The sequence below is a fragment of the Nerophis lumbriciformis genome, linkage group LG04, assembly GCF_033978685.3.
Source record: "Nerophis lumbriciformis linkage group LG04, RoL_Nlum_v2.1, whole genome shotgun sequence".
NCBI lineage: Eukaryota > Metazoa > Chordata > Actinopteri > Syngnathiformes > Syngnathidae > Nerophis > Nerophis lumbriciformis.
The window spans coordinates 12,713,257-12,741,209 of NC_084551.2; the positions used below are offsets into that span (position 1 = coordinate 12,713,257).

General features: G+C 38.6%; 1 protein-coding gene across 1 annotated transcript in view; it reads right to left on the reverse strand.

Moving 5' to 3' along the window:
- zfpm2a (zinc finger protein, FOG family member 2a) overlaps nucleotides 1-27,953 on the reverse strand; it is a 321,980-nt gene that overhangs the window by 124,974 nt on the left and 169,053 nt on the right. Inside the window, exon 5 of the mRNA XM_061949110.2 lies at nucleotides 22,534-22,645. Coding sequence (XP_061805094.2) covers nucleotides 22,534-22,645 — 112 coding nt within the window. The remainder of the gene's footprint in view (nucleotides 1-22,533; nucleotides 22,646-27,953) is intronic.

The following is a 27,953-nucleotide window of genomic DNA, read 5'->3' on the forward strand; positions in this document are numbered from 1 at the left end:
ACATATGCAAGTTTCCGCTTTAGAAGAAAGCCGCTACAGAGCGAGCCTGACCGTAGTCGAGTTATCGCGAAGCTCAGTGCAATCAATTATTGTTGCAGCGGAATCATTAATAATTTCCTAATGAAAATGATTCTGTTGATCTCTGTTGTCTTTTAATTAAACATAATTAGTTGGCTGCTCTAAGCTGTGGTGGGGGACTCCTTTAGGGTACAATTTTGTTTTAATACACTGATAATGAAATTTCTACATTGTGTGTCAGTTGTTTAGTTGTTATTCAGTCACACCATTTCACTGTGTTCCCAGATAAGAGATAATAAGCCCTTGCATGCCCTATTCGCTGCAGTTGTTTTAAAAGAAGATGGTTGAAATGAACAAACTGTAATAGCTTCTCGCCAATGAGCAAATAAGCGGCATGTGTCGCATTTTCAAATTCAATTCAAATTATGACAAAACAATGCAAACAGCTTCATAGCAAACATTCAAGTGTGGGGTTTAAAGTCGAACCGTGTAGGTGAAATGCAAGATGTGGTACGTTTTTGAGTGTTCTTGAGGGTTTAATTGGCGGAATAATAATGTTAGTCAAAATTAAGAAGAACAAAATAAGGTAACACTTTAGTATGGGGAACATATTCTAGGTAACAAAGACTTAATTTAGAGTTATTTGGGCACTAGGGGAACATATAAGGGTTAGGGGTTAGGGTTACTAATAAGCAATAATTCTGAGGTTATTGAGGGAAGACTCTTAGTTAATGGCGTACTGGTTGTATAATAAGGCCATGCAGAATAAGGCATTAATAAGTACTTAATAATGACTAATTAAGAGCCAATATGTTACTAATTTGCATGTTAATAAGCAACTAATTAATGGTGTATATGTTCCCCATACTAAAGTGTTACCGAAAATAAATATCTCAAGGGGGTTGTATTAGATATTACACTAATTTGCTCTGTTAGCTATAACAGAAAGCTAAGATGTGGTTATTTAGTTCAGATTGTTTAGCATACAGTTGTAACCCACAACATCACACTTCAAAGTCTGCTGCTTTATTCTATCGTAGAAGTTTTTAATTCAAAGGGGAACCGCACTTTTTTGGGACGTTTTTTGGTCACAATCATTATGAAAGAAAGACATGACGACAAATAGATTTTTTTAATGCATTCTAACTTGTAAATAAATGGGAATAAAAGTCAGCTTACAGCGGAGTCAATGGAAGGTCCTCTATTTCGCCCATAAAACTCAATAAATAACCATTCAAAAACCGCCAGCAATACTCCATTTACATTTCAGGATTTGAACATTAACCAAGTATTAGTGATATTGTTTTTATAAGCACTGACGTAGACAAACTATTTATGGCGGCGCTGTAGTTACTATCAATCAATCAATCAATCAAAGTTTATTTATATAGCCCTAAATCACGAGTGTCTCAAAGGGCCGCGCAAGCCACAACGACAAGCCGGTGTACAAGCCTGTCGACAAATTTGACACTGGCGAGGTGTTTCCTCGCTTCCTTGCTCCCTGGTAGTTTATTGTAGATCATAAATCATGCATCTCACCTGGACAAAAGAAGTCTAAAGACGTATTCCGACAAGTTGGTACACTTTGACAGCCATTTAGGATCCGGAAATGGCGAGAGCGTCACGAAAAGACGCTTAGAAACCCCGCACCCCCACCCCGTTTCCTTGAGAGGATTATAGTCATTCTTCATCTAAATGGGAATATATCGAAAACCGTAGCAGTCGGCACCCTGATGACAGCAGACATTGTAAAGTAAGTGATGTTTTACTATGTTTGTTGGCTCTCATGAAGTCTGCAGTGAGTAATAATCAGTGATGAAGACAAAAAAAAAAAGGAAACGTTGTGAAGCGTTCTTTAAATTAATGCGCCACGTATGCTTAAAATGATCAAACCATTGTAAGCAGACTTTTGATCGCCTTTTATTTAATATTTAGAAGGCAAAAACCTCGCCCAAAAAACATCCAATATTGTGAACCATAGATAAAATTCCATATGGATGGATGGGCATGCATAAAAATGGCTAAATTAACTTAAAATATCACACAAAAAAATGTCCCTGATTGGGGTAAAAATAACTATCTAGGTGTTATTTCATGTCTAGAGGTCTCTATTATTGATTAAAAAAATATATTTAGACGGTTGAGAACACGTTTTTATGCTTTAGTTATAAAAACATATTTAATTTATAAATAATTTCCACTTTGCGGAAATGTATTAACAGCAATACATGAGGGATTACTGTATTGAAATTGACCTACATCGAATTGGTTTTAGTATTTTTAATGTACAAAATGTATCAAAGTGGCCCGCAAATCCTTAAATATGTCTGTATGTGGCCCTGGTGTGGGTGTTGCATTTTGTCTGCACAGGTCATGTTAGTTCAGAGGGCCTCAGTTTCAGCTGTGAAAAAGAAATGGAAGCATAAAGAGGATCTGATTGTGAGTACTTAGTGGATATAAAACAAAGACACGGCGAGTTAGCTCATTCTTCTCTGTCTGGGCTTATGTAAAACGTCCTAGTTACATCGGTTCACAATTTCTGCACAAACAATGGACTAAGTTGCTCTGGAGGCTTGTGGTACATGCTGGATCTGAATGTGGTCTGACTTAAGAGGCTTACAATCGAAACATTTAGGTGACCTCTGACGTGTTTCAGTGGGTACAAATAACATTTAACAATGGCGCGAGCACCATGACTATTCCCTACAAGTTTTTGGAGTCTCGTGTCGGCAGGTACGGTTTTCCGTTGGCTATTTGTCGAATTGAGATGTTTTGTCTTTTAATGGACAAAAATGGGAGTCCGTCAAGATATGTCTGTGATGACTAATAGTGAGTTACATCCATAGGACTATCCTACTCAATATGACACTGGGGTTGAAACAGGGGTTCAGAACATTAATCAAGCAAATAGAAAATGACCCACCCTTGCTTAACTTAGTGGAAAACATTATGAAGCAATTTATTGAGCTTGCTTTATGTGCACTGTTGAGGTGCCTTTGGACAAAGCCCCAAATCCCTAACTGATGATTAGAGTTGGGAGAAATGATCGATTCTTAGGGACAAATATTAGGGACGTCCGACAATATCGGACTGCCGATATTATCGGCCAATAAATGCTTTAAAATGTGATATCGGAAATTATCGTTATCGGTTTCAAAAAGTAAAATTTATGAGTTTTTATAACGCCGCTGTACGGAGTGGTACACGGACGTAGGGAGAAGTACAGAGCGCCAATACACCTTAAAGGCACTGCCTTTGGGTGCCGGCCCAATCACATAATATCTACGGCTTTTCACACACACAAGTGAATGCCATGCATACTTGGTCAACAGCCATACGAGTCACTGAGGGTGGCCGTATAAACAACTTTAACACTGTTACAAATATGCGCCACAGTGTGAACCCACACCAAACAAGAATGACAAACACATTTCGGGAGAACATCCGCACCGTAACACAACATAAACACAACAGAACAAATACCCAGAACCCCTTGCAGCACTAACTCTTCCGGGACGCTACCCCACCCCCCCAACCCCGCCCACCTCAACCTCCTCATGCTCTCTCGGGGAGAGCATGTCCCAAATTCCAAGCTGCTGTTTTGAGGCATGTTTAAAAAAAAAAAGCACTTTGTGACTTCAATAATAATGTTGGCATTTTTTTTCCATAACTTGAGTTGATTTATTTTGGAAAACCTTGTTACATTGTTTAATGCATCCAGCAGGGCATCACAACAAAATTAGGCATAATAATGTGTTAATTCCATGACTGTATACATGGGTATCGGTTGATATCGGAATCGGTAATTAAGAGTTGGACAATATCGGAATATCGGAATATCGGATATCGGCAAAAAAGCCATTATCGGACATCTATAACAAATATCGATGATTTTAGTATGTTAAATAAAGTAATATAATACAAGTATAACCCATAATATAGATAGTTCTAAAATGTGGAACTAGCACAAACACACAGAGCAAAACACAGCAGGAGGAGCCGAGAAGCCATGCTAACCGCTAAATTATCTTAAATATGAACAAAAATAACAAACACTTTGTACATTTCAACTGAAGTCTAAGTGGAACTGCATTACAGCAAAGAATATCCATCTAAGAAGAATTGGCAAGTACATAGAATAATATCCACACAGTGCAACAACACAGCAGTAAAACACAAATATAAATGGATAGATACTAGGGCTGCACGTTTAATCAACATCAAATCGACATCAAGCTTTTAATTAGTGCGATAAATAACTGCAAGAGATGGAGGGTTTTTTTTTCTTCTCCATCATCACTGGCATTTGAGTGACAGACATGTTCGCCAATCAGAATTGTTGAGCCGTGTGTCCTTTGCCGCTTGGCTAACCAAAAGTGTTTAAGAAAACAGCAAGTGTGTGTGCGCTGCAGTGGAAGTAGCCAGTACGCTAATAACAAACACCACTTAAACAATTGAACAATAAATGAAAATGAAGTCTAAATATTTTGCCGGCATCGATAAATTGGTAAGTCCATGTGTGTTAGTTTTCTTAGTCCCGCTTCCAACAGGGAGAAAGATGTCATACTCTCTGCACTTGAGCGCGTTTATTTAACAGTAGAATTCACTTTTTTCAGTCATTCACAATCTTTGTCTCGGTCCCTCGCGACTCACTATTGAGAAGTTCCGCAAATTAACAAAAAATAGGAGGAAAAAATATGATTACAAAACGAAATGTCCCATTGTGGTCATTTTTCAGCCTCGACCCAGATGGGCAATATAATCCTATCAACACGGATGAGCAAGCGAGAATGCCGTGATCACGTGATGGCAACAAAAGATTCAGATTCAGACAACCCGACATAATTTTTCCAACTGGGAAAAAAAAGCACCTTAAGATGTTCAATATTTATTTAAGTAACATTTTTGCTTACAGAGATGAGTCCATTTAATTTGTTTGTTTTGTAGTCATCAATTATTTAATTAGGTAACGGTTTGATTTATATTCTGTTGCAATGATTATTTGTTTAAGTGGAATTAATAAATACGTCCAAAATCTAGGCGTTAAAACTTTAAAAACACAGTTTCTACACTTCTTTTTAAATACTGCACATATTTTAAAATTACAATCTAAATGATGATGATGTGCATTTATTAGACAAAAATAATGAAAGTTATGGAAAGCAGAAAATACTTTTTTTTAATTTAAACTATTTTCCTATGCAAATAGGCTAGAAAGTGTGTTTTATTCAAATACTAGATTAATTGTACAAACTAATCAATATATTACTCACTAAATAAAATAATCTATAGCTGCAGCCCTCGCTTTTATTTATTTATGACAACTAAAAGTTATTTACCTTCCAATTACAGTACAATAATAAACAATTGTACAGTAATGAGAATTAAAAGTTGATATCCTTTTAAAAAATGGTTACTTGCATTATTATTATTATTATTATTATATATTATGATTCCATTACATTATAACCACTGTATAATTTGTATCTGTTATTTCTACGGTTTAAGAGCATGATTTACAGGCAAAAGAGCTGGTCTGTCTGCATAAAGCCAAATATTTTTAAAGTAAATTACTGCATATTGTTCTAATGCAGTGCTTCTCAATTATTTTCTGATACACCCCCCTGAGGAAGAACAAAATATTTTGCGCCACCGCACTCTCCATCATGACTATAAATAGTATAATTTGTCTATAAAATTGTTATAACTATACCTCTGCGTAACACGGTAAGCTTATTAACATTCAAGGAAACAACACACCAGTCGTTCTTCGTCGTTCTTCGTTCTAATGTGTGGCACCTTGGGACACAAATATGTGGATTGACTGTGTAAAAGTAACATGTTTTCCTTCACTCGTTATTTTTGCAGTTTTATGCATTCATATGTATAACATATAATAATCGCAATTTGAATCGCAATCACAATTTTGGAGCAAAAATGTTTTTTTTCTTAACATACTTCATACCTCTTGGAGCTGTGTGCTTAAGGTGGCCATGTCTGGTAATGTTGTATTAGGAAACTGTAAACATGCGACATACCATATTGTAATTGTATGTATGTTCAAGTCAAAGCAGCCAAAAGAGGAGCCTTACATACATGAACATAAATAAAGATGCATCAGTAATCAATTTACAATCGAATCGCAGCCCCAGAATCATAGTCAAATCATTAGCTGCTCAACGATTTCCAGCCCTATTTATAAAGTATGCCAGGGGTGTCAAACTCATTTTAGATCGAAGGCCACATGGAGAAAAATCTACTCCCAAATGGGCCGGACTGGTAAAATCACGGCACGATAACTTAAAAATAAAGACAACTTCAGATTGTTTTCTTTGTTTAAAAATAGAACAAGCACATTCTGAAAATGTACAAATCATAATGTTGTTGGTTTTTTTTGTACACTTACATGTTGCCTTTAATAGTATTCTACCTTTATTTGTCTGAATAAACTGTGCTATAATGTTCATCAGTCAACTCCTTGGTGTTAAATTTCAATCTATCAAGATAAAATATATCAAAATCAAATTACAGGATGTTATTTACTAGGGGTGTGGGAAAAAATCGATTCGAATTCGAATCGCGATTCTCACGTTGTGCGATTCAGAATGGATTCTCATTTTTTTTAAATATTCTTTTTTTATTTTATTTTATATATATATATATATAACAATGCAATCCAATTCCAAAACCAAACCGACCCAGCGACACTCAGAACTGCAATAAACAGAGCAATTGAGAGGAGACACAAACACGACACAGAACAAACCAAAAGTAGTGAAACAAAAATGAATATTATCAACAACAGTATCAATATTAGTTATAATTTCAACATAGCAGTGATTAAAAATCCCTCATTGACATTATCATTAGACATTTATAAAATAAAATTAAAAAAAACAATAGTGTCACAGTGGCTTACACTTGCATCGCATTTCATAAGCTTGACAACACACTGTGTCCAATATTTTCACAAAGATAAAATAAGTCATATTTTTGGTTCATTTAATAGTTAAAACAAATGTACATTATTGCAATCAGTTGATAAAACATTGTCCTTTACAATTATAAAAGCTTTTTACAAAAATCTACTACTCTGCTTGCATGTCAGCAGACTGGGGTAGATCCTGCTGAAATCCTATGTATTGAATGAATAGAGAATCCTTTTGAATCGGGAAAATATCGTTTTTGAATCGAGAATCGCGTTGAATCGAAAACAATCGATTTTGAATCGAATCGTGACCCCAAGAATCGATATTGAATCGAAGCGTGGGACACCCAAAGATTCGCAGCCCTATTATTCACGTAGTTTGCTCATTTTCCTCGACTGGTGCACTAACATCATGTGGTTTATTAATTTTTTTGACATACAGTATGTAGCATCATCTACAAAGATACAATTAATTGCTATTGTGACATCTAGTGGACACATTTAGAACAGAAGTTTATGTCATTCCAAAATTTCGGCTCATTTTTATACTTGGCAAAGTCATCCCGTGGGCCGGATAAAACCGGTTTGCGGGCCGGATCCGTAGGTTTGACACCCCTGATGTATGCAATATTTTTTTTGTAGAAGAATAATGATAATTATTATTCTTACTTAAATATGGAAACTCCCCAGTTTGTTCTGCATATCAAATACTGCAATTTGCATAAGGAAAATCCCACAAACACTGTAAAAGATAAATACATACAATTATTGTTTTCAATATTCATGTTGGAGTTACTTGACGAGTGATCGTTCAGAGTAAAGGATAATACAGGTTGTATCTTTCACGAACAGCTTGACACAACCAAAAGTCTTCCAATCAGGGAGAATTCACAACGAGTCTTTGTTAAATGTCTTCTATTTTTCACTTTCTTTATCAATCTGTTGTTTATCTGCACAGAAAATTCCCAACTGGTTCCTATCTTTCTCTCCGGGTCCCTGTCTGTCATCCTCGTTCACTCCTGGCGCTCCACTCTTACTGTAACACATAATTACTCTGCAGACTTGCAGCCTGTTTCCAGAACTTCTGCGCTTCAAAGAAATTGTCAGAGTGTGGAGGAGAGCATTGTGGGAGTTCCAGGTGGATTTCTCGATAATGAGTTAGCACAGTGGTAGAGTTGAACGCTTTAGTAATGGCTGGCTGCTAAGGCTCTTCAAGGGAGTTTAATGTAAAACAAACAGGGCCACAGTGAAGGCCTGAGAAAAGCAGATATTGCACTACACCGATGTCACTTCAGGACCCTTGCTGCTTCTTATTTTGAGAATGTAATCATACAGCCTTCTACAGTTTAGGGATTGAAACTCTGCTTTCAAATGACCACTGTAGCAATGGAGTAGAAACATGCAACACAAACTTGGGTTGCAAATAAATGTCCTATGATTGTTCCAACAAATGTACACACTTTCCAACACAAGAATTAGTATACTGTATATGTATTCATTGTGATTACATTAGTGGAGTTTTAATAACATTGCAACAATAAGCTCAATTTAAGAAGTGATGTGTGACGATGAATGCACAAATAATCCAGTATATAATACTGAGTAAAAATGAAACCCTATACTAAGTCATTAATCATTTATTTAGGTAAAGGTTTGATGTATATTCTGTTGCAATGATTATTCGTTTAAGTGTTATTTACAAATCATTCTAAAATCTAGACTTTTTTCAGTTCTGTTCAGTTTATTTCGAACATGCATACAATACACTGTAGTGCATCACACAATTCCAGTTGTTTCATTAGAGCAGTGGTTCTCAAATGGGGGTACACGTACCCCTGGGGGTACCTGAAGGTATGCCAAGGGGTACGTGAGATTTTTTAAAAATATTCTAAAAATAGCAACAATTCAAAAATCCTTTATAAATATCCATCCATCCATCTATCCATCTTCTTCCGCTTATCCGAGGTCGGGTCGCGGGGGCAGCAGCCTAAGCAGGGAAGCCCAGACTTCCCTCTCCCCAGCCACTTCGTCCAGCTCTTCCTGTGGGACCCCGAGGCGTTCCCAGGCCAGCCGGGAGACATAGTCTTCCCAACGTGTCCTGGGTCTTCCCCGTGGCCTCCTACCGGTCGGACGTGCCCTAAACACCTCCCTAGGGAGGCGTTCGGGTGGCATCCTGACCAGATGCCCGAACCACCTCATCTGGCTGCTCTCGATGTGGAGGAGCAGCGGCTTTACTTTGAGCTCCTCCCGGATGGCAGAGCTTCTCACCCTATCTCTAAGGGAGAGCCCCGCCACCCGGCGGAGGAAACTCATTTCGGCCGCTTGTACCCGTGATCTTGTCCTTTTGGTCATAACCCAAAGCTCATGACCATAGGTGAGGATTGGAACGTAGATCGACCGGTAAATTGAGAGCTTTGCCTTCCGGCTCAGCTCCTTCTTCACCACAACGGATCGATACAGTGTCCGCATTACTGAAGACGCCGCACCGATCCGCCTGTCGATCTCACGATCCACTCTTCCCTCACTCGTGAACAAGACTCCGAGGTACTTGAACTCCTCCACTTGGGGCAAGATCTCCTCCCCAATCCTTTATAAAAATATTTATTGAATAATACTTCAACAAAATAAATGTTTAGAATTAAGTTCATGAATTCAGATGGATCTCTATTACAATCCCCAAAGAGGGCACTTTAAGTTGATGATTACTTCTATGTGTAAAAATCTTTATTTATAATTGAATCACTTGTTTATTTTTCAACAAGTTTTTAGTTATTTTTATATCTTTTTTTCCAAATAGTTCAAGAAAGACCACTACAAATGAGCAATATTTTGCACTGTTATACAATTTAATAAATCAGAAACTGATAACATAGTGCTGTATTTTACTTCTTTATCTCTTTTTTTCAACCAAAAATGCTTTGCTCTGATTAGGGGGTACATCACTGAAAAAAGGTTGAGAACCACTGCATTAGAGCATGTACGAAAAGGAGTATGAAGAAGCAGAGCTTATTTAATCCTACCCATTTTCATATCATAGCAATTATTCTAAAATAAATAATCACTTCTTTTTAAATTAATGCACATATACAATTTTAAATGTTGTTGATCATTTATTAGACAGACATGAACAATCGACTATCAAATCTGCTGTCAAAGCAGGGAGGTTGTGGGTCCCATTTTTATAGTCTTTGGTATGACTCGGCGGGGGTTTGAACTCACACCCAACCGATCTCTGTGAGTTCAAACCCCGGCCGAGTCATACCAAAGACCTTAAAAATGGGACCCATTACCTCCCTGCTTGGCACTCAGCATCAAGGGTTGGAATTGGGGTTTAAATCACCAAAAATTATTCCCGAGCGTGGCCACCGCTGCTGCCCACTGCTCCCCTCACCTCCCAGGGGGTGAACAAGGGGATGGGTCAAATGCAGAGGACAAATTTCACCACAGCTAGTGTGTGTGTGACAATCATTGTTTTCGAAAAAAACTCACTTTAAAAGCTAAAAAATACTAAAAAGATAGTTTTAGTTTTGTTACACTATGACAAGTGCATGTCATGGTGCTGATCACCTAGGGCGCCCTGTGGGGGACCTAACCCAACCATCCAGCTGCTTGTTCCACTTTCCACCTCATTCATTATATATAAGCATATTTGCCAACCTCCAGAATCTAAAATAAGGGAGGTTTTCTTGTGTTCTCCTTACTCTCTAGATAGAGAATATACTGTATTGTATTAAACATGCATATGTGTGTGTGTTTGTCCATGTAATTTTATGTAATTATCATTTATTTGAAGAGAAATATATACTTTAATTCTGAGCGCTGATATTAAAGGGACACAGGGAATGAATGTTATATAGTTCTGGTTGTTATACTGCGGTTTATGTTTGTCCATAAAACAAGTGGCAACCCGCAAAATGTAAATAATGGAGGAATGGCAGGATGCGAGGAGAGGGCTGTGAAACACTGCTCTTAGAGCTGAATCATTTTCACTTTTACTGCCACTTCATATATTCATCTCACTTCTGGAAGTGCTGCGGACAAATGACGAGCAGTCCTACAAAGTGTATAAGCAGAAATCTCAGGGCAGAACACACAATAGTACTCTGTAGCCACTCAAACCAATCAGCAGTCAGATACTTGCACATAGATTCACGCTGGCAGGCATCCAAAGTGAACGGCTACTATCTTTGCAAGCAGCCATAAAGAAAGGCGAGACCACTGAAACGTGAGCCAAAACATATTATGTGAGCATACTGTGCAGTGAGATATTCGCTGTTTTTCATAAGTAACACATCTCAAGGAGCAATGAAGCAGCTGACAGAGGGGGAAGCAGCACAGGGTGGAGATATAAACAATCTGGACCCCAGCTTTTCAAGGTGGAAGGAAAGTTGCAGTTGGAGGCTTTAATCAACCCACACTGCCATCTACGCATTCCAGCTCCAAAACGACCACAATTCAATATTAAATTCAATGTTTTGCATTTTTTTTTTTTTTTCATTACACAGTCCCCTGCAGAGGCTGCACCCACCCACCTACATTACACACACACGTGCACACACACACCCACACACACACGCACATAGGCATGCATGTTGAAACATTTTAACACAGGCGCAGAAGAAAAATGGCGGAATAAATCGAGCCCCAGACTGACTTTGCTCTCAAGAGCTGAAGCCATTCAATAGCATCAAACACTTTTTTTTAAAACTCCATCCCAGTGCACAAAAAAATGTGCCAAGAGCAAAAATGTGTAAGAATTTTGGCAATACAATTCATTTAGACACAGATCTGTGTGGGGGGAAAAAAATGATTGAAAAGTTGCATTCAGTCATTGATGAAAAAGTTAAAAAGGGACCTGTGATGAATTTAATCAATAAAATAATTGAAAACACTTCCTTGTGATTTGGATATAAAATGTATTGACTATGCAGCAGTGACGTGCGGTGAGGTTCATGGCTGGTGAGGCACTGACTTCATCACAGTCATATTTACAAACATATGAACCCTAAAGAGTATCTTATTCACCATTTGATTGGCAGCAGTTAACGGGTTATGTTTAAAAGCTCATACCAGCATTCTTCTCTGCTTGGCACTCAGCATCAAGGGTTGGAATTGGGGGTTAAATCACCAAAAATGATTCCCGGGCGCGGCGCCGCTGCTGCCCACTGCTCCCCTCACCTCCCAGGGGGTGAGCAAGGGGATGGGTCAAATTTCACCACGCATAGTGTGTGACTAGCATTGGTACTTTAACTTAACTTTAACTTTACACATACAAACTGTAGCACACAAAAAGTACATTTAATTAAAAAAAACGTTATTATGGTCTTACCTTTACTTATAAATGAAGTCCATGCACAGCTCCTTTTGAACAAAAGCATCGATAACTTGTTTATAGAAGTCTTCCTTATCTTTCTTCAGTTTTAAAAGTCTCTCTGTCTCGATGGAGATCTTCCTTTAAGTATTACCTCCTGCTTTGATTAAAAGTCCAGTTTAGAAAACTGTTTTTTTTTTTAGATATGTAATCCTCCATGTTAATAGTCCAGGCAAGAGGAAAAAATAAACGATCGCTGCTAACTGTTGCTGCTTGTTGTCACTTCTTCTGCAGCCGAGTAGTCGCAGAAATGCTCCCTGGGATCACTACCGCCCTCTACCACCAGGAGGCGGGATTACTGCGAGACTCACACACTGCGTCTTCGCAGCAGTTTTATGATTGCTCAGCACAAGAAATACATTACACACATACAGTTGTTGACAAAATACACTGTACATTATATACCTCAGCTAACTAAACTATGGAAATGTATAATATAATTCATATAGCAATACGGTCTCACTGCACAGCAGGCCAGCAGTTAGCCGAGTCATTGCGCAATCAATGGTGAGGCTCAACTCAGTGACGTGCCTCAACTGGCTGCTGACTCACCTTTTCTCTTCTCAGTATTTAAACGGCAAATGTGAAAATTCAGCGATTTTGAATAAAAAATAATATAAAACTGGTGAAGTTAAATGGAAAATAACTTTATAGTATAATCACTGGATACATATAACAATTAAATTATTATTATTATTATTTTTTTTTTTTCTTTCCATGATGGCACGTGAGGCCCCGCCTCACCTGCCTCCCCTGACTGCACGTCACTGCTATGCAGTCATTTTTATAACGTGAGTTTTGAATATTTTTGGTAGATTCTGGAGGCGTTTCCCACATTGCAAATAAAACCACATCCCACCCTCTCCAAAAGTATCATTTATCTTTTGAAAATGTACACTGTTTAAATGTATATCTTAAAGTTGTCGCCGCAATTTTTTTTCAGACACAGTTGAAAATAAACTTTACAAACATTACATAGATTCACCTGGTCACAAAATTAGGTATACCTCCATATTTTTTGATTGATTCAGAGTTGCATAAAAATCAGCTGCTTTTAGCAGCCTTTATGTCACTGCGTTTTCGCATGCCACACTTATAAGAGAATAATACTTTCTCAACTTTTTTTGTGTGTTTCCTCATAGGCTGAAGCAGAGGGGGTAAGTAAGTCCACCTTACTGTGACGTCACAACTTAGCCAGACTGCAAAACCCCGTGAACCGAAGCATCCAAAACTGCGTGCAAGCTCGCGCCCAAATGTGTAAACCTTATCAGTTGATGCTTTCGCATTGTTTCAAACCAGAATCCAACATTTACTGTATAAGTCCGAAAAAGAAAAGGTCCTCTTTAAGGAGAAACATTCTAACAGTTTTAGTTTGTGGCATGGTATAAGGCAGTGTTTCTTAACCATAGGCCCGGGGGCCCATTGTTGGACCGCAAGCTCTCCCTCGAAGGCCATCAAAAAAGATTAGTTTTTCAGCTGTGGTCCGTACTGGCCACGGTGGTACTCAGTTGTAATAGACTTTTTGACTATTTGCGGAAGTAACGACAATATCAAAGATAGAAGAAGTCTGTAGCTAAAGTCATAAAGAAGTTTCCTAAGCGCAAAAATTATGACTAAAGTCATTGAGCTGTATTTTCATTTGCATGTTAATTTTATTGACAGTTTGGTTAAGAAACAAACTTATTATTAATTTAGCGTATTTATTTTACCACAACATTTTGTATGTACTGTATTTTTCGGACTATAAGTCGCAGTTTTTTTCATAGTTTGGCCGGGCTCCAGAGCGACTTATCATGTTTTTTTCCTTTTTTATTATGCAATTTCGGCAGGTGCGACTTATATTCCGGTGCGACTTATACTCCGAAAAATACGGTAAATGTATTTTTCATCAGTTTTTTTAGTCCCTTCTTATGCAGTATATTTGGTTAGTATTTATTTTTCTAATCAACTTGACCTAAGCCTTGATGATAATCTTAACACATGGTAATAATAACACATGGTTTCATATCATTTGACAAGGTTTACCCTGTTAAACAATAAGTAGGTTATATATAATAATTGAATACTATTAAAATCAAGAGTAAGATTACTAATTCAGTGTTAATATTTGAGTGGGCCCCAACACCCTCTGTTGTGGAATAGTTGGGGCCCGAGGTCAAAAATGTGGTGTAAAGTACAGCTGGAAAACTGTTTAAAAAATCCTTGCATTACTGCAATACAAAAATATTTAGGAATGACAAATAACGCTGTTGACTGATGTTTTTGAAACTGTTAATGTGATGTAGCAGAAGATATTTGACTTCCGATACAACATTTTAAAGGGGAACATTATCACCAGACCTATGTAAGCGTCAATATATACCTTGATGTTGCAGAAAAAAGACCATACATTTTTTTAACCGATTTCCGAACTCTAAATGGGTGAATTTTGGCGAATTAAACGCCTTTCTGTTATTCGCTCTCGGAGCGATGACGTCACATTGTGACGTCACATCGGGAAGCAATCCGACATTTTCTCACTTTCGTCGGTGTGTTGTCGGAGGGTGTAACAACACAAACAGGGACGGATTCAAGTTGCACCAGTGGCCCAAAGATGCGAAAGTGGCAAGAAATTGGACGAAATTTGTTCAAAATACGAGGCTGTGGGGAAAGCCGACGAAATGGTCAGTCGTTTGTTCCGCACACTTTACCGACGAAAGCTATGCTACGACAGAGATGGCAAGAATGTGTGGATATCCTGCGACACTCAAAGCAGATGCATTTCCAACGATAAAGTCAAAGAAATCTTCCGCCAGACCCCCATTGAATCTGCCGGAGTGTGTGAGCTATTCAGGGACAAAGGACCTCCGTAGCACGGCAAGCAATGGCGGCAGTTTGTTCCGCAGACGAGCGAGCTAAACCCCCTGGATGTCTTGGCTCACACCGTCCCTTATGCCACCGAAGATGATCAAGAGAAGAATATCGACCCTAGCTTCCCTGGCCTGCTGACATCAACTCCAAAACTGGACAGATCAGCTTTCAGGAAAAGAGAGCGGATGAGGGTATGTCTACAGAATATATTAATTGATGAAAACTTTATTCATTACTCGCGGTTTTACGTAAATTATTATACATAAACTGTGTTTACCAATAATTTAGCTTAATAACATTTATTTTTTTCAATCATTCGAGTACATTCGGGTAGTCTTGTGTAATGCAGTATTTTGTGTCTATTTAGGTATGGTTAACCTGAGTGCTGAAATCGTGGAAAAATATATGTTCTTAGCGCGCCTGAAATGGGCTGTCTGCACTCTCAAAGTGCATGTTGTTGCCAAATGTATTTCATATGCTGTAAACCTAGTTCATAGTTGTTAGTAATTATCTTATCAGACAGTGTTAAGCCGCTGAAATCCGAGTCTGAATCCGAGCTAATGTCGCTATACCTTGCTGTTTGTTTGTATTGGCATCTGTCATGTCTGTGTAATCATGTTTTGTTTTAAGTCATGTTTTGTTTAGTTTCTGGCTTTTCACTCCCTTGTCTTGTTTGCATGATTACCCATTAGTTTCACCTGTTCCACATTTGGACTCATTGTGCACTCTTGTTTGTCACCATAGCAACCATTAGTTTTCACCTGTCACGTCACGCACCTGTTTCACGTTTTGAGTCACGCACCTGTTTTCGTTAATCATGTCTGTTATTTAAGCTTTTCATTTTCTGTTGTTCGTCCTGACGACATCACCGCATTTATGCCCCCTGTCACACTCTGTCCACCTCTGCGCACTTCATGTCCATGCCAAGTAAGTTTGTTTATTATTGCCACAGTTAGTGTTTTTTTGTTGTTCATAGTTTTTTGCCCCCGTGCAAGTCTTTTGTTTTCGTTAGTCAAGTTTTGTACCTCCGCCCCTGTGCGTGCTTTTCGTTTATTCCTTTTTTTGATAATTTTAATAAATCATGTACCCACCTTCAAGCCTTGACCAGTCCAATTCACTTGCACCTCGGGAGAACAAATCAAGCCATAGTCCAAGTCTTGACAGCATCACTGTGTGACGTCACAGGAAAATGGACGGGTGTATATAACGATGGTTAAAATCAGGCACTTTGAAGCTTTTTTTCAGGGATATTGCGTGATGGGTAACATTTTGAAAAAAACTTCGAAAAATAAAATAAGCCACTGGGAACTGATGTTTAATGGTTTTAACTCTTCTGAAATTGTGATAATGTTCCCCTTTAAGTACTTCTTTAAATTCTATCAGGGTTCAATGATTCGCTTGCAGGATTTTCCGATATAAAACCTAATGCAGAACAAGTGTCACTAATCAAAGGGGGGAGACTAATTCATTAAGGTCAAAATGAAAGTGACAAACAAAGCGACCCACACTTATGTAAGTGATGCTGCACATGTTATGTGAGATGCTACCTCATCATGCATGTATGAAGAATGGCAGAGCAAATTGTCCTGCTCAAACAAACAAAAAAGGGACAAATCCTGTTATTGGTCCTCCATTTTTGTTCCATACAGTAAGTCTGCTTGCAAAACGATTAGACGATTTTAAAGAAGTGCATAATCTTCTTTAACAGCTTATCAAAACTTTAATGATCTGGTGATAAAGAGCACAAAGTTAAGTAGCCGGTTAAGAGGATAACTCCCCAGAGCAGTCTAGTGATTAGTAGATGAGAATTCGTAGACCGAAAATCCCGGTTGCAAATCCCACTCCTGCCACTTATTCACTTTGAGGCAGAAGAAGCTCCAGTTCAGCTTTGGGTGTATTGTCATGGGTAATCATTTTTGAAGAGCGATAAATGGAGACTCTTTTCTTCACCCCGCGCAATCCCAAACACATATCATTATTTATGTATTTATTTTGTTGTGCCTCACTCGTTAACACCCGTAAAAACCCAATTATGGTTATAGAAGCCAGGTGAGTTTATTAGACGTGACGCTTCAGAAGCCTCGGTGTCAGTACTGTCCACACTTTTTAAGCATCCTGTTGTACGATCTGCAACATGCGCTCTACAATTTGCTTGGACACAATTCAACACACTGAGGAAATTATGGCAGTGGATTATTTAGCCCAGGGGTGTCAAAGTCATTTTAGCTCAGGGGCTGCATGGAGGAAAATATATTCCCACGCAGGCCCAACTGGGAAAATAATGGCATAATAATTTAAAAAATAAAGACAACTTCAAAATTGTTTTCTTTATCTTACTTTGCCCAAAAATTGGACAAACACATTCTGAAAATGTACACATTTCAAATACTCCTTTTGGCAAACACAAAAATTCTGAGGGAAAAAAATTGTGCAGTTTCAAAACACCATGATGAACGCAATGCACTTAGACTTTGTCTCAGTGTTTTTACAAAGCCACTAAACTTTAAGCACTTCTTGTTTAGCATTCTTATGTTGGCAGTTCACCATTAAAGACGTGTTTGGAAAAGCAACCGAGTGTTTCCTCAAACATCCACAACTGCCACAACACATTCATTTATCATCATTCAAATATTACAATTATGATATAATCAAAACAATAGTCAAAATGACACAATAATAGCCAAATTAAAGATAACATAATTACAAACTTAACCAATGTGAAATGGTAGATTTAAACCTCTTAAGGCCAAAGCTGTTTGTTTACATGTTTTTTATTTCTCTTTGCTATTTGGGCTTATTGGACCCTAATTAGAATAAAAAACTAAGAATCATCTTTTTATATGACGTACTTAGTCCATAAGTAACAAACGTGTACTTCATGTTTAGTGACATGCTAATTCTTATTTTTACACTTTTTTTTTCCAAATTCCAATATATGTTATACTCTTCTGACACCACCAGATGACAGTATAAGTGTCCACATAAGGGCCATAAGACCCCAATTCAGTAGTGTACACAATTTTGGAAATAAGAGCTAAAAAGTGCTGTCCACGCATGTGGCCACTAAGGCCTTTAGAGCAAAACATAAATTAGAACAAACAAAAAATTTTGAAACACACATTTTTTACAATGGAGTTCATTGTGCACACCGTGCCGTCAACAAACTGCGAGTGCTACACAGAATTTTACTACAACGATGATAGTCATGTTGACTTAAGTCTTTGCATCCTACCATTTCGTTATTTTATCTGTTGAGTGGATAATTTACAATGAAATAAGTTATTGTGTGTCGCTACAGCATTAGTCTGCTGCCAGCCACAACAGGAGTATTTGATTGCTTGCACCTGCGCTGATTGGAGTGGCGGAAGCCAATCCAGAGGGCACTTAAAGTCAGCTGACACGTCATCTTTAAACGGTGTGATGTGGATGAGGTTCATGCTGAAATTGCTATTGTGGCATCCAACGGACACATTTAGAACGGCAGTTGCTTTCATTTAAAAAATTGCAGCTCATTTTTTTACTTAGCAAACTCATTTTGCGGGCCGGATTAAGGCCCGTGGGCCATACGTTTGACACACCTGATATAGCCTCTTGTGTTTTTAGAGCAGCGGTCACCACCTTTTTAAACCCTGTTCTTGACAATGAACCAAGGCAAGATGTAAACACCCCTTCAGACACAGTGATATTTTCATACTAACTTTACTCCGCTACATTTACTAAAAGGGGACCTATGGAGATTTTCATATTTTCGGACTTATACAAACAATGACCAAAACGTCAAGTCATAGGGTTCATGCATAATGATGATGGACGTACATATGTGGGCATTCTTGAACATTCTATGTCGGCAAGCGTACTCCCTCTTTGCTGAGCGAGACTGCTGCCACAGGATCTTCAATATATTTCTTCTCATTTATTGCCTTCCCACCGGCTCTATGTTTATAAAATAAATATTATAAATCAAAAGTACTTTTGTGTTTATTTTTCCACGACATTTGGGTCTTTACAAAATTGGATACGCTGCTGAACGACGACATTGCGACATTACAGTAGTGAAGTGATTCATATGAGTGAGAAGAAGATGGGGGGGTTAATCGTCTTACAATGCAGTCTGTTGAAAATGATAGAAAGTGCCACTCTACATGGCGACTGAGGTCAAAGTTGGAATTGCCACAAAATACATTTTAAGATATTCAACAATACTGCCGTCTGGCGGCTAAAGTGGATTGTGTATCCCCCATTTGTCGCGTTTTATGTGTCAGGTAAACCGCGACGAATGGCGCCATATAAATCTCTTTCCTAGTGTACGAGTTGGTTTGAGGAAACACAAGAAAAGGTGGGTTGAAGTATTATTTTCATCTAATCGTGGCATGCGCATAATAACACTGACGTGCGACATTCAGTGACATAAATGATGGTAAAAGCAGCTTTTTTTATGCAAGTGTGTGTCAATCGCAGAGTGTGGAGGTGTGTTGTCAATCAATCAATCAATCAATCAATGTTTATTTATATAGCCCTAAATCACAAGTGTCTCAAAGGGCTGCACAAGCCACAACGACATCCTCGTTACAGAGCCCACATAAGGGCAAGGAAAAACTCACCACAGTGGGACGTCGATGTGAATGACTATGAGAAACCTTGGAGAGGACCGCATATGTGGGTAACCCCCACCCCTCTAGGGGAGACCGAATGCAATGGATGTCGAGTGGGTTGTGACGGGGTGAATCTATATGTTGCTTATAAAGTTTATTTTCAACCATGTCTGGAAAAAACAGTGGTGATGTTTGTTTTCAAGTGACATATTTTAACTGTATGTTTTCAAAAAAGATACATTATGATACTTTTGGACAGGGTGGGGCAAGGTGTCATTTGTAAACTGGGAATGCTTCTAGATCTTGCAGAAACACTCACAAAGCAAGTTATAAAAGTGATTGTGCAGAAAAACGTACTTTTGTAGCCAATTTTATGTTAACAACGGGCTCAATTGCAGCAAGTATTTTCTCCGTGCACACACGTCTCCAGGTTTTACTCAAGAGACACACAACACGTACTCATTCTCCTTTTTTTTTTATTATTATTATTATTTTTGCAATATTGACTTGTTTTGCACCACAAATGTAGCCACCGAAAAATCATCGGAGCAGCGCTGCTGAAACCGAAAGTTGTGATGACGTAAGTAATACACATAGGCTTGTCTGGATCAGAGGCAGCATGTTAAACAATACAATATATATATAAACAATATCTAGCAATACAGTAGTCCCTCGTAATTGAAATATTGCGGCTTCGTGACATCACAGATTTAAAATACTCTTTAAGCATATTCTACGACATTTTTGACCCAAATTAAGCATTTTGGCTAAATAAACTTCAATATCAATACTTCAGTAGTATTGACCAAACCAGTCAGAGTATGCTGTTTAGTATCATGGCCACTGATTGGCTCAGCCTTAGGCAGCAACTACTGCATTGGGGCGGTATAGCTCGGTTGGTAGAGTGGCCGTGTCAGCAACTTGAGGGTTGCAGGTTCGATCCCAGCTTCTGCCATCCTAGTCACTGTCCTTGGGCAAGACACTTTACCCACCTGCTCCCAGTGCCACCCACACTGGTTTAAAAATGTAACTTAGATATTGGGTTTCACTATGTAAAGCGCTTTGAGTCACTAGAGAAAAGCGCTATATAAATATAATTCACTTCACTTCACATTGCATTAAAAGAGTGTCAAGGTGACTTTATGTTTATTTTATGTTATTATTTATATTATTTATTTTATATTTATTTTATATTATATTTATATTATATATTTATATTATATTATTATTATATTATTTATTATTTCATGTCTAGAGAGCTCTCAGAATGTCAAAAAGCGTATTTAGAAGGTCATAAACAATTTTTTTTATACTGTAGCAATGAAAATATTAGATTTATATATTTAATGATTCCTACTTCAGAGCGCATCGCCATCTGGAGATCTGACGTCACTACACAGCATGAGTGTTCCTGGTTAAATCCCCCACCTTCTACCAAACTCGTCACGTCCGTTGTGTCCTTGAGCAAGACACTTCACCCTAGCTCCTGATGGGTCGTGGTTAGGGCCTTGCATGGCAGCTCCCACCATCAGTGTGTGAATGGGTGAATGTGGAAATAAGTGTCAAAGCGCTTTGAGTACCTTGAAGGTAGAAAAGCGCTATACAAGAATAACCCATTTACGCAGTACGCATGTTGCGTAATGACGTCATACCCACCCGGAAGCATCGATAAGAGAACCGCTATTTTTTAAGTGGCACAGGTCACTAGAGTTGCATGATATAACGATGTCAATTATATGAATTTGGCCTCCAAAAACATGCACCTGGGGATAGGTTGATTGGCAACACTAAATTGGCCCTAGTGTGTGAATGTGAGTGTGAATGTTGTCTGTCTATCTGTGTTTGCCCTGCGATGAAGTGGCGACTTGTCCAGGGTGTACCCCGCCTTCCGCCCGAATGCAGCTGAGATAGGCTCCAGAAGGGACAAGCGGTAGAAAATGGATGGATGGATACTTCGTGGCAATTTGTTTCATGCCCGGAATCAATTAACCGCGATAAACGAGGGACGACTGTACCGTGAATAATGATGAATGTGATCATTTTGGTCATAATAACTGTGATATGAAATGTTCACATCGTTACATTCCTATCCCTAAGGTAGAAACGAAATTATTTGTTTTACTGAAGCAATGCTGCAATGGCCATCGATAGTATACTGTAACTCACTCAGTGGAGCGCAGCATAAGCTGCTAATTGTATCTGCCCTTATATTTACTGTGAATGTCATTAACTCCTAATAGCCTAGACTTGTGCACCATACTGTAGCGCTCTCATTAATTGCTTTGTTGTATTTATTGCTTTATTTGTAGTTACACAGTCCAACAACATGAATATATGTGGCGAATTTGCAACCTGATCTCGATTCCTGCCTCGCTTGTTATCTCCTCGAAGACACCGTATAAAGGGGGGGGAGGAGGCATTAATTACGTTGTGAAATCTAAAGACCATTAACTTTGTGTGTCAAGTGATGTTTCTCACTTTTTAATCAGGCTTTTAGTGATATAAATGACTTGCCGGATGAGAAAAACCGATAGCCAGGGAGTGTGCGCGTGCAATGTTCAAGCAAGTGCTTGTTCTTAAGAACATTTGAGAACATTTGTGGCATGGAGAAGCGTGTAGCGCAGAAGAGAGAAAGTACAAAAAAAAAAAAAAAAAAAAAAGGCCAGGAGACAGACAGGTGGGAGTTGAGTGGATCGTCTGTGTCTTAGCGGCGGTGCTGTGGTGTGTTGTGTTGCAGTGTGGAGAGATAACAGGATGCTGCGTTGCTTGCTTACCTTTGCTGTACACCACACAGTTGTTTTTGTTGTCCTCTGCTCCCTGCCAAGTCACATCCAGCAGCCACTTGGGGCCACTGCTCAGCACCACCGGGACCTTGCTCTTCGTCTTCTGGATGGGGACAGATAACAAACGTTTATCATTTGCTTATTTTCATGATTAAAGACGCATTAATACGCAGCTCTGAATGGCCATAAACAAGACAATTCGGAGACTACGGGGCGGTATAGCTCGGTTGGTAGAGCGGCCGTGCCAGCAACTTCAGGGTTGCAGGTTCGATCCCCGCATCCGCCATCCTAGTTACTGCCGTTGTGTCCTTGGGCAAGACACTTTACCCACCTGCTCCCAGTGCCACCCACACTGGTTTAAATGTAACTTAGATATTGGGTTTCACCAGGGCCGGCCCGTGGCATAGGCCGTATAGGCAAATGCTAAGGGCGCCGTCCATCAGGGGGCGCCACGCCAGTGCCACAAATGTTGGAGAAAAAAAAAAAAAAGTTGGTACTATTATTTCTAAATACAAAAAATAATCCCACGTTAATTAAAATGCAAAGTAAAGCCTATATAATGGAAATATTATTTGTTACAACATTACACCCCCCCCCCCCCCCCCCCCCCGCACGGTGCGCCCCCTCCCTTCCCGTATCATGACTCTTTTCGGACGTCACCACATCAAAAAATCAACACAAGATGTCAAAACGGCCAAAACTGTCAGGTGCCCAGGGAAGAAAAAAGAGAAAAGAAGAGGAGGAGAAACGAGAAAAAGACAAGAGGTAGCAGGTAGGTAACGTTAGCCTACATGAAATTATTTGTCTGTTACAGAATGTGATAGTAACCTGGCTTTTTAGCATTAAGCTAATGTTACATGATTCAGCAATTGCTAATCAATAAATAGCTAGTTCTGTTTTAACGTCGGGTTAATATTGTGGAGGGGGCTAAATTGTTATGGAAAATAATAATGTAACGTTAGGTAATTACAGTACTCCCACCTTACATTCCTCAGGGACATTTGTATTAGATCTTTTAAGCAGGTGTTTTTTGTTTACATTGTTATTGCCTTCTGGTTAGCTAATGTTTGCCCTGCAGGCAATAGTCACTTTTCCACCCCTTTATATATTAGTTATAGTTGTAAGCCTAGTTGTTAAAGTGCACATCATTATTGTAAATTAAGCAATATGTATGTAAAAAATATTGTATTTCATATATTCATTTTTTATTTTTTGCATTCATTTATTTATTCATATTTTTTTTATCTTGTTAACTATTCTGATTGTTAATTTGCTTTCTTTAAGTAAAAAAAAAGGTCAAAGACAAAGCTATTCGGTTTCTTGTGAGTATATACACTTCACTGCCGATGTGGGGGGGCGCCACCTAAAATCTTGCCTAGGGCGCCAGATTGGTTAGGGCCGGGCCTGGGTTTCACTATGTAAAGCGCTTTGAGTCACTAGGGAAAAGCGCTATATAAATATAATTCACTTCACTTCACTACAGCAAGTCAATCAATCAATCAATCAATCAATGTTTATTTATATAGCCCTAAATCACAAGTGTCTCAAAGTCCGTGCTAATCCTGTTTTTAAACCTTGCGGAGGTGATTACTGAGTTGTGTTTATGTGTTTACGTGACAAAGTGCTGCAGGTTTCGTTGGAGAGAAGACACAATGTCAAATTAAAAAAAAAAATCCAGTACACTGGTACCTCATGCTAAGAGTGTTTTGAGATATGAGCGGACTTTCGGCTAATTTGCATGCTTTAAGTTGCAAACAAAACATTTGAGTTACAAGCATGCCAGAGTGAACCCGGTAAGATCCGCCCAAATCACCATGTTTTACTTGTTTTCATTAGCCTACAGGTAGAGATTGACATACAGTGTGTTTGTTTATCTCATACTTGCCAACCCTCCCGAATTTTCCGGGAGACTCCCGAAATTCAGCGCCTCTCCCGAAAACCTCCCGGGACAAATATTCTCCCGATTGACGGGAGGACAACAGGGTGACAAGAACTAAATCATCCAGACTAGAGATAAATTGTATAATTATGTGTATCTTACCTAAAAATAAATATATTTATTAATTAAAAAAAAAAAAACTAAATACATTTTTACTATATTTTGCTAAAAATTAATTGTATTTTCATTTGTATTTTTTCTGACTCCTTATTAAATCCAACCATAGAATTATACATTAAAATAAACATATTTGAAATAATTCATTTTAAATTATCATAATAATTCATTTAAAATGACCATATGTAATTATTAAAATAATTGCTTGTTTATCAACAACTTTAGCATTTTATTCATTACATTTTGAAGCTCTCAGAAGCCAAGTTATGTTATATTCTTTAATATTTATTTATGCAAGTTTGAAGTATCAATTATCTAAACACAGTTTTGTTTGCATATTTTCAGGATGTAGATATATACAGGGGCGCTGCTAGGGATTTTGGGCCCCATGAAAAGAATCTTTACAGGGCCCCCAACAGTGTCATTATTTTTTCTGTATTATAATTTCATCATCATTAGGGGCCTCTCTGGGCCCCCCTCCATCATGGGCCTCTAGAATCCGTCTCCTTTACCCCCCCTTTTCGGCGCCCCTGTATATATATATATATATATATATATATATATATATATATATATATATATATATATATATATATATGTATGTGTGGGAAAAAAAATCACAAGACTATTTCATCTCTACAGGCCTGTTTCATGAGGGGGGGTTCCCTCAATCATCAGGAGATTTTAATGGGAGCATTCACATACCATGGTTTATATAGGGCACAGAGTGGGTGGGTACAGGCTGGCGTAGGGGCGTGGTGATTGGCTCATGTGTTACCTAGGAGGTGTTTCCGTCTGTGGCGGCATGCCACATATATATATGTATATATATATGTATATATATATATATATATATATATATATATATATATATATATATATATATATATATATATATATATATATATATATATGTATGAAATACTTGACTTGGTGAATTCTGGCTGTCAATATACTCCTCCCCTCTTAACCACGCCCCCAACGACGCCCAGCCCCACCCATGACCACGCCCCCCTCCCTCCCGAAATCGGAGGTCTCAAGGTTGGCAAGTATGGTTTATCTAACCCTGGAAGGAAGAAAGTTCATGTGAAGGACAGTGCTGAGAATAAGTGGATGATATTCATTTAATTACAGAAATAAATCCATCCATCCATCCATCCATCCATTTTCTACCGCTTGTCCATTTTGGGGTCGCGGGGGTGCTGGAGCCTATCTCAGCTACAATCGGGCGGAAGGCGGGGTACACCCTGGACAAGTCGCCACCTCATCACAGGGCCAACACAGATAGACAGACAACATTCACACTCACATTCACACACTAGGGCCCATTTAGTGTTGCCAATCAACCTATCCCCAGGTGGGAGGAAGCCGAAGTACCCGGAAGGAACCCACGCAGTCACGGGGAGAACATGCAAACTCCACACAGAAAGATCCCGAGCCCGGGATTGAACTCAGGACTACTCAGGACCTTTGTATTGTGAGGCACATGCACTAACCCCTGTACCACCGTGCTGCCCTACAGAAATAAATCATCAAAATAAAATTAAAGTGTAAGCAAATTTGAGCGTAACACTGCGAGTCTGCATTATACTAAAGCAGGAGGAGTCTAGGATGTTAAAATAATATCTAAATGGCGGAAATGTATTTATAAAAATATAGAGAAGCTGCTGATGTGTTTGACGAAGAAGCAGCTGGAAGGAGATACTGTTGAATTACTGAAGCAGAATAAGTCGATAAGGTCTGCAAAGGACGTTGAAATATCTAAATAGCGTCATTTATCCATGAACATATAGAGAAGCTGCTGATGGTGTGTTTGACAGGGAAGCCGCTCATAGAAGTCCACTCTCCAAGGCTAATTAAGTACATTATTATTATGTTACTTGATAAAACTACTGTAGTTGTTTGTAGTACATTCGATTGTATTGTTTTTATACAATATTTCTTACCTAAAATTTTGTTTTTCTTTTTAAAGGACATGTTTCATGTTAAAATTGTGGTCTTTTGGGTGGCCAAACACCAATGAATTAATTTTAGTGAGCAACGTTGATTTAAGATACAAGTGATTTGAGTTAGAAGCTCCGTCACAGAACTAATTAAGCCCATTAGTTGAGGTAATATCCCAGCAGGCACAAGACATTAAAACAACGTTGAGAACTTGTTGAATTAGGTCCTGACGTTGAGCAACTCAAACTTAAAGTCGAAAAAACGTGCTTTTTGACGACATTTAATCAATGTCGGGTTCTGACGTTGATTTAACCATTGAATTTTGGTAATTTTTCAACCAGTATTCGACAACACAAATACAACATTGAAACAACATGCTTTTTAAACAAGGTTTATTCAATGTCAGGTTGTGATGTGACTAGGGATGTCCCGATCCGATATTTGGATCGGATCGGCCGCCGATATTTGCCAAAAAATGCGTATCGGCAAGGCATGGGAAAATGCCGATCCAGATCCAGTTTAAAAAAAACTCCGGTCCGTTTTTCCAACGCACCGATTTAAATAATACATTCCACTTTTCTGTTGCTCCCTATTTCCGTTCCGCATTTTCCAGCACACCTTCAACACATCCACAGGTCTATGGATTCTCACGCAGTTGCTTTTAGCTGCTGGCATTACACTACAGGCTCTTCCCCCTCCTTCTTCTGTCTCCTTCTCACAGACAGCAAGCGCAACTTCTTACACACGTCACACGTCACATACGTATACGTCCTCTCCCAGCAGAGAGGTAGCAGCATGGCTAATGTTAGCTGTGATGCTAGCGCAGCCGCTAAGGTGCGCGCCTGCTCAACCGTCCTCTGTGCACGGCAAATCTATGCCACGCACAAAATCAAATAAAACAAATAAGCGCATAACAATTTTCGACACACGGACACGACAGAGAAAACTGTTTTCGTCATCATTGTTCAAATATTGTTACGTCTGTCGAGACGCTTATCTTCATTCGGTGCCACACGTCCACACCATCAAAATGCAGAGGCAAACATTTCCAGATCAACACCGTATGAAAAAAATAGTGATTTTTTTAGTTGTGATTTCCTTCTCTGCATGAAAATTTAAAAGTAGCATATATTAATGCAGTATGAAGAAGAATGTTTTAATGTAGACATGCAAGCCTTGAAAGAACATTTTGAAAATCAAGACTACATTTCCTGCAAATGGGTGCATTTCTACCCTATATTTTAACTTTAGATTTATTCTCATATCAAACTCTTTTGGCTGTCTTTTTGACACTTACATCCGACGCCCCCCTCCGCACCCTGGATTATAAATAATGTAAATAATTCAATGTGATTATCTTGTGTGATGACTGTATTATGATGATAGTATATATCTGATAGTATATATCTGT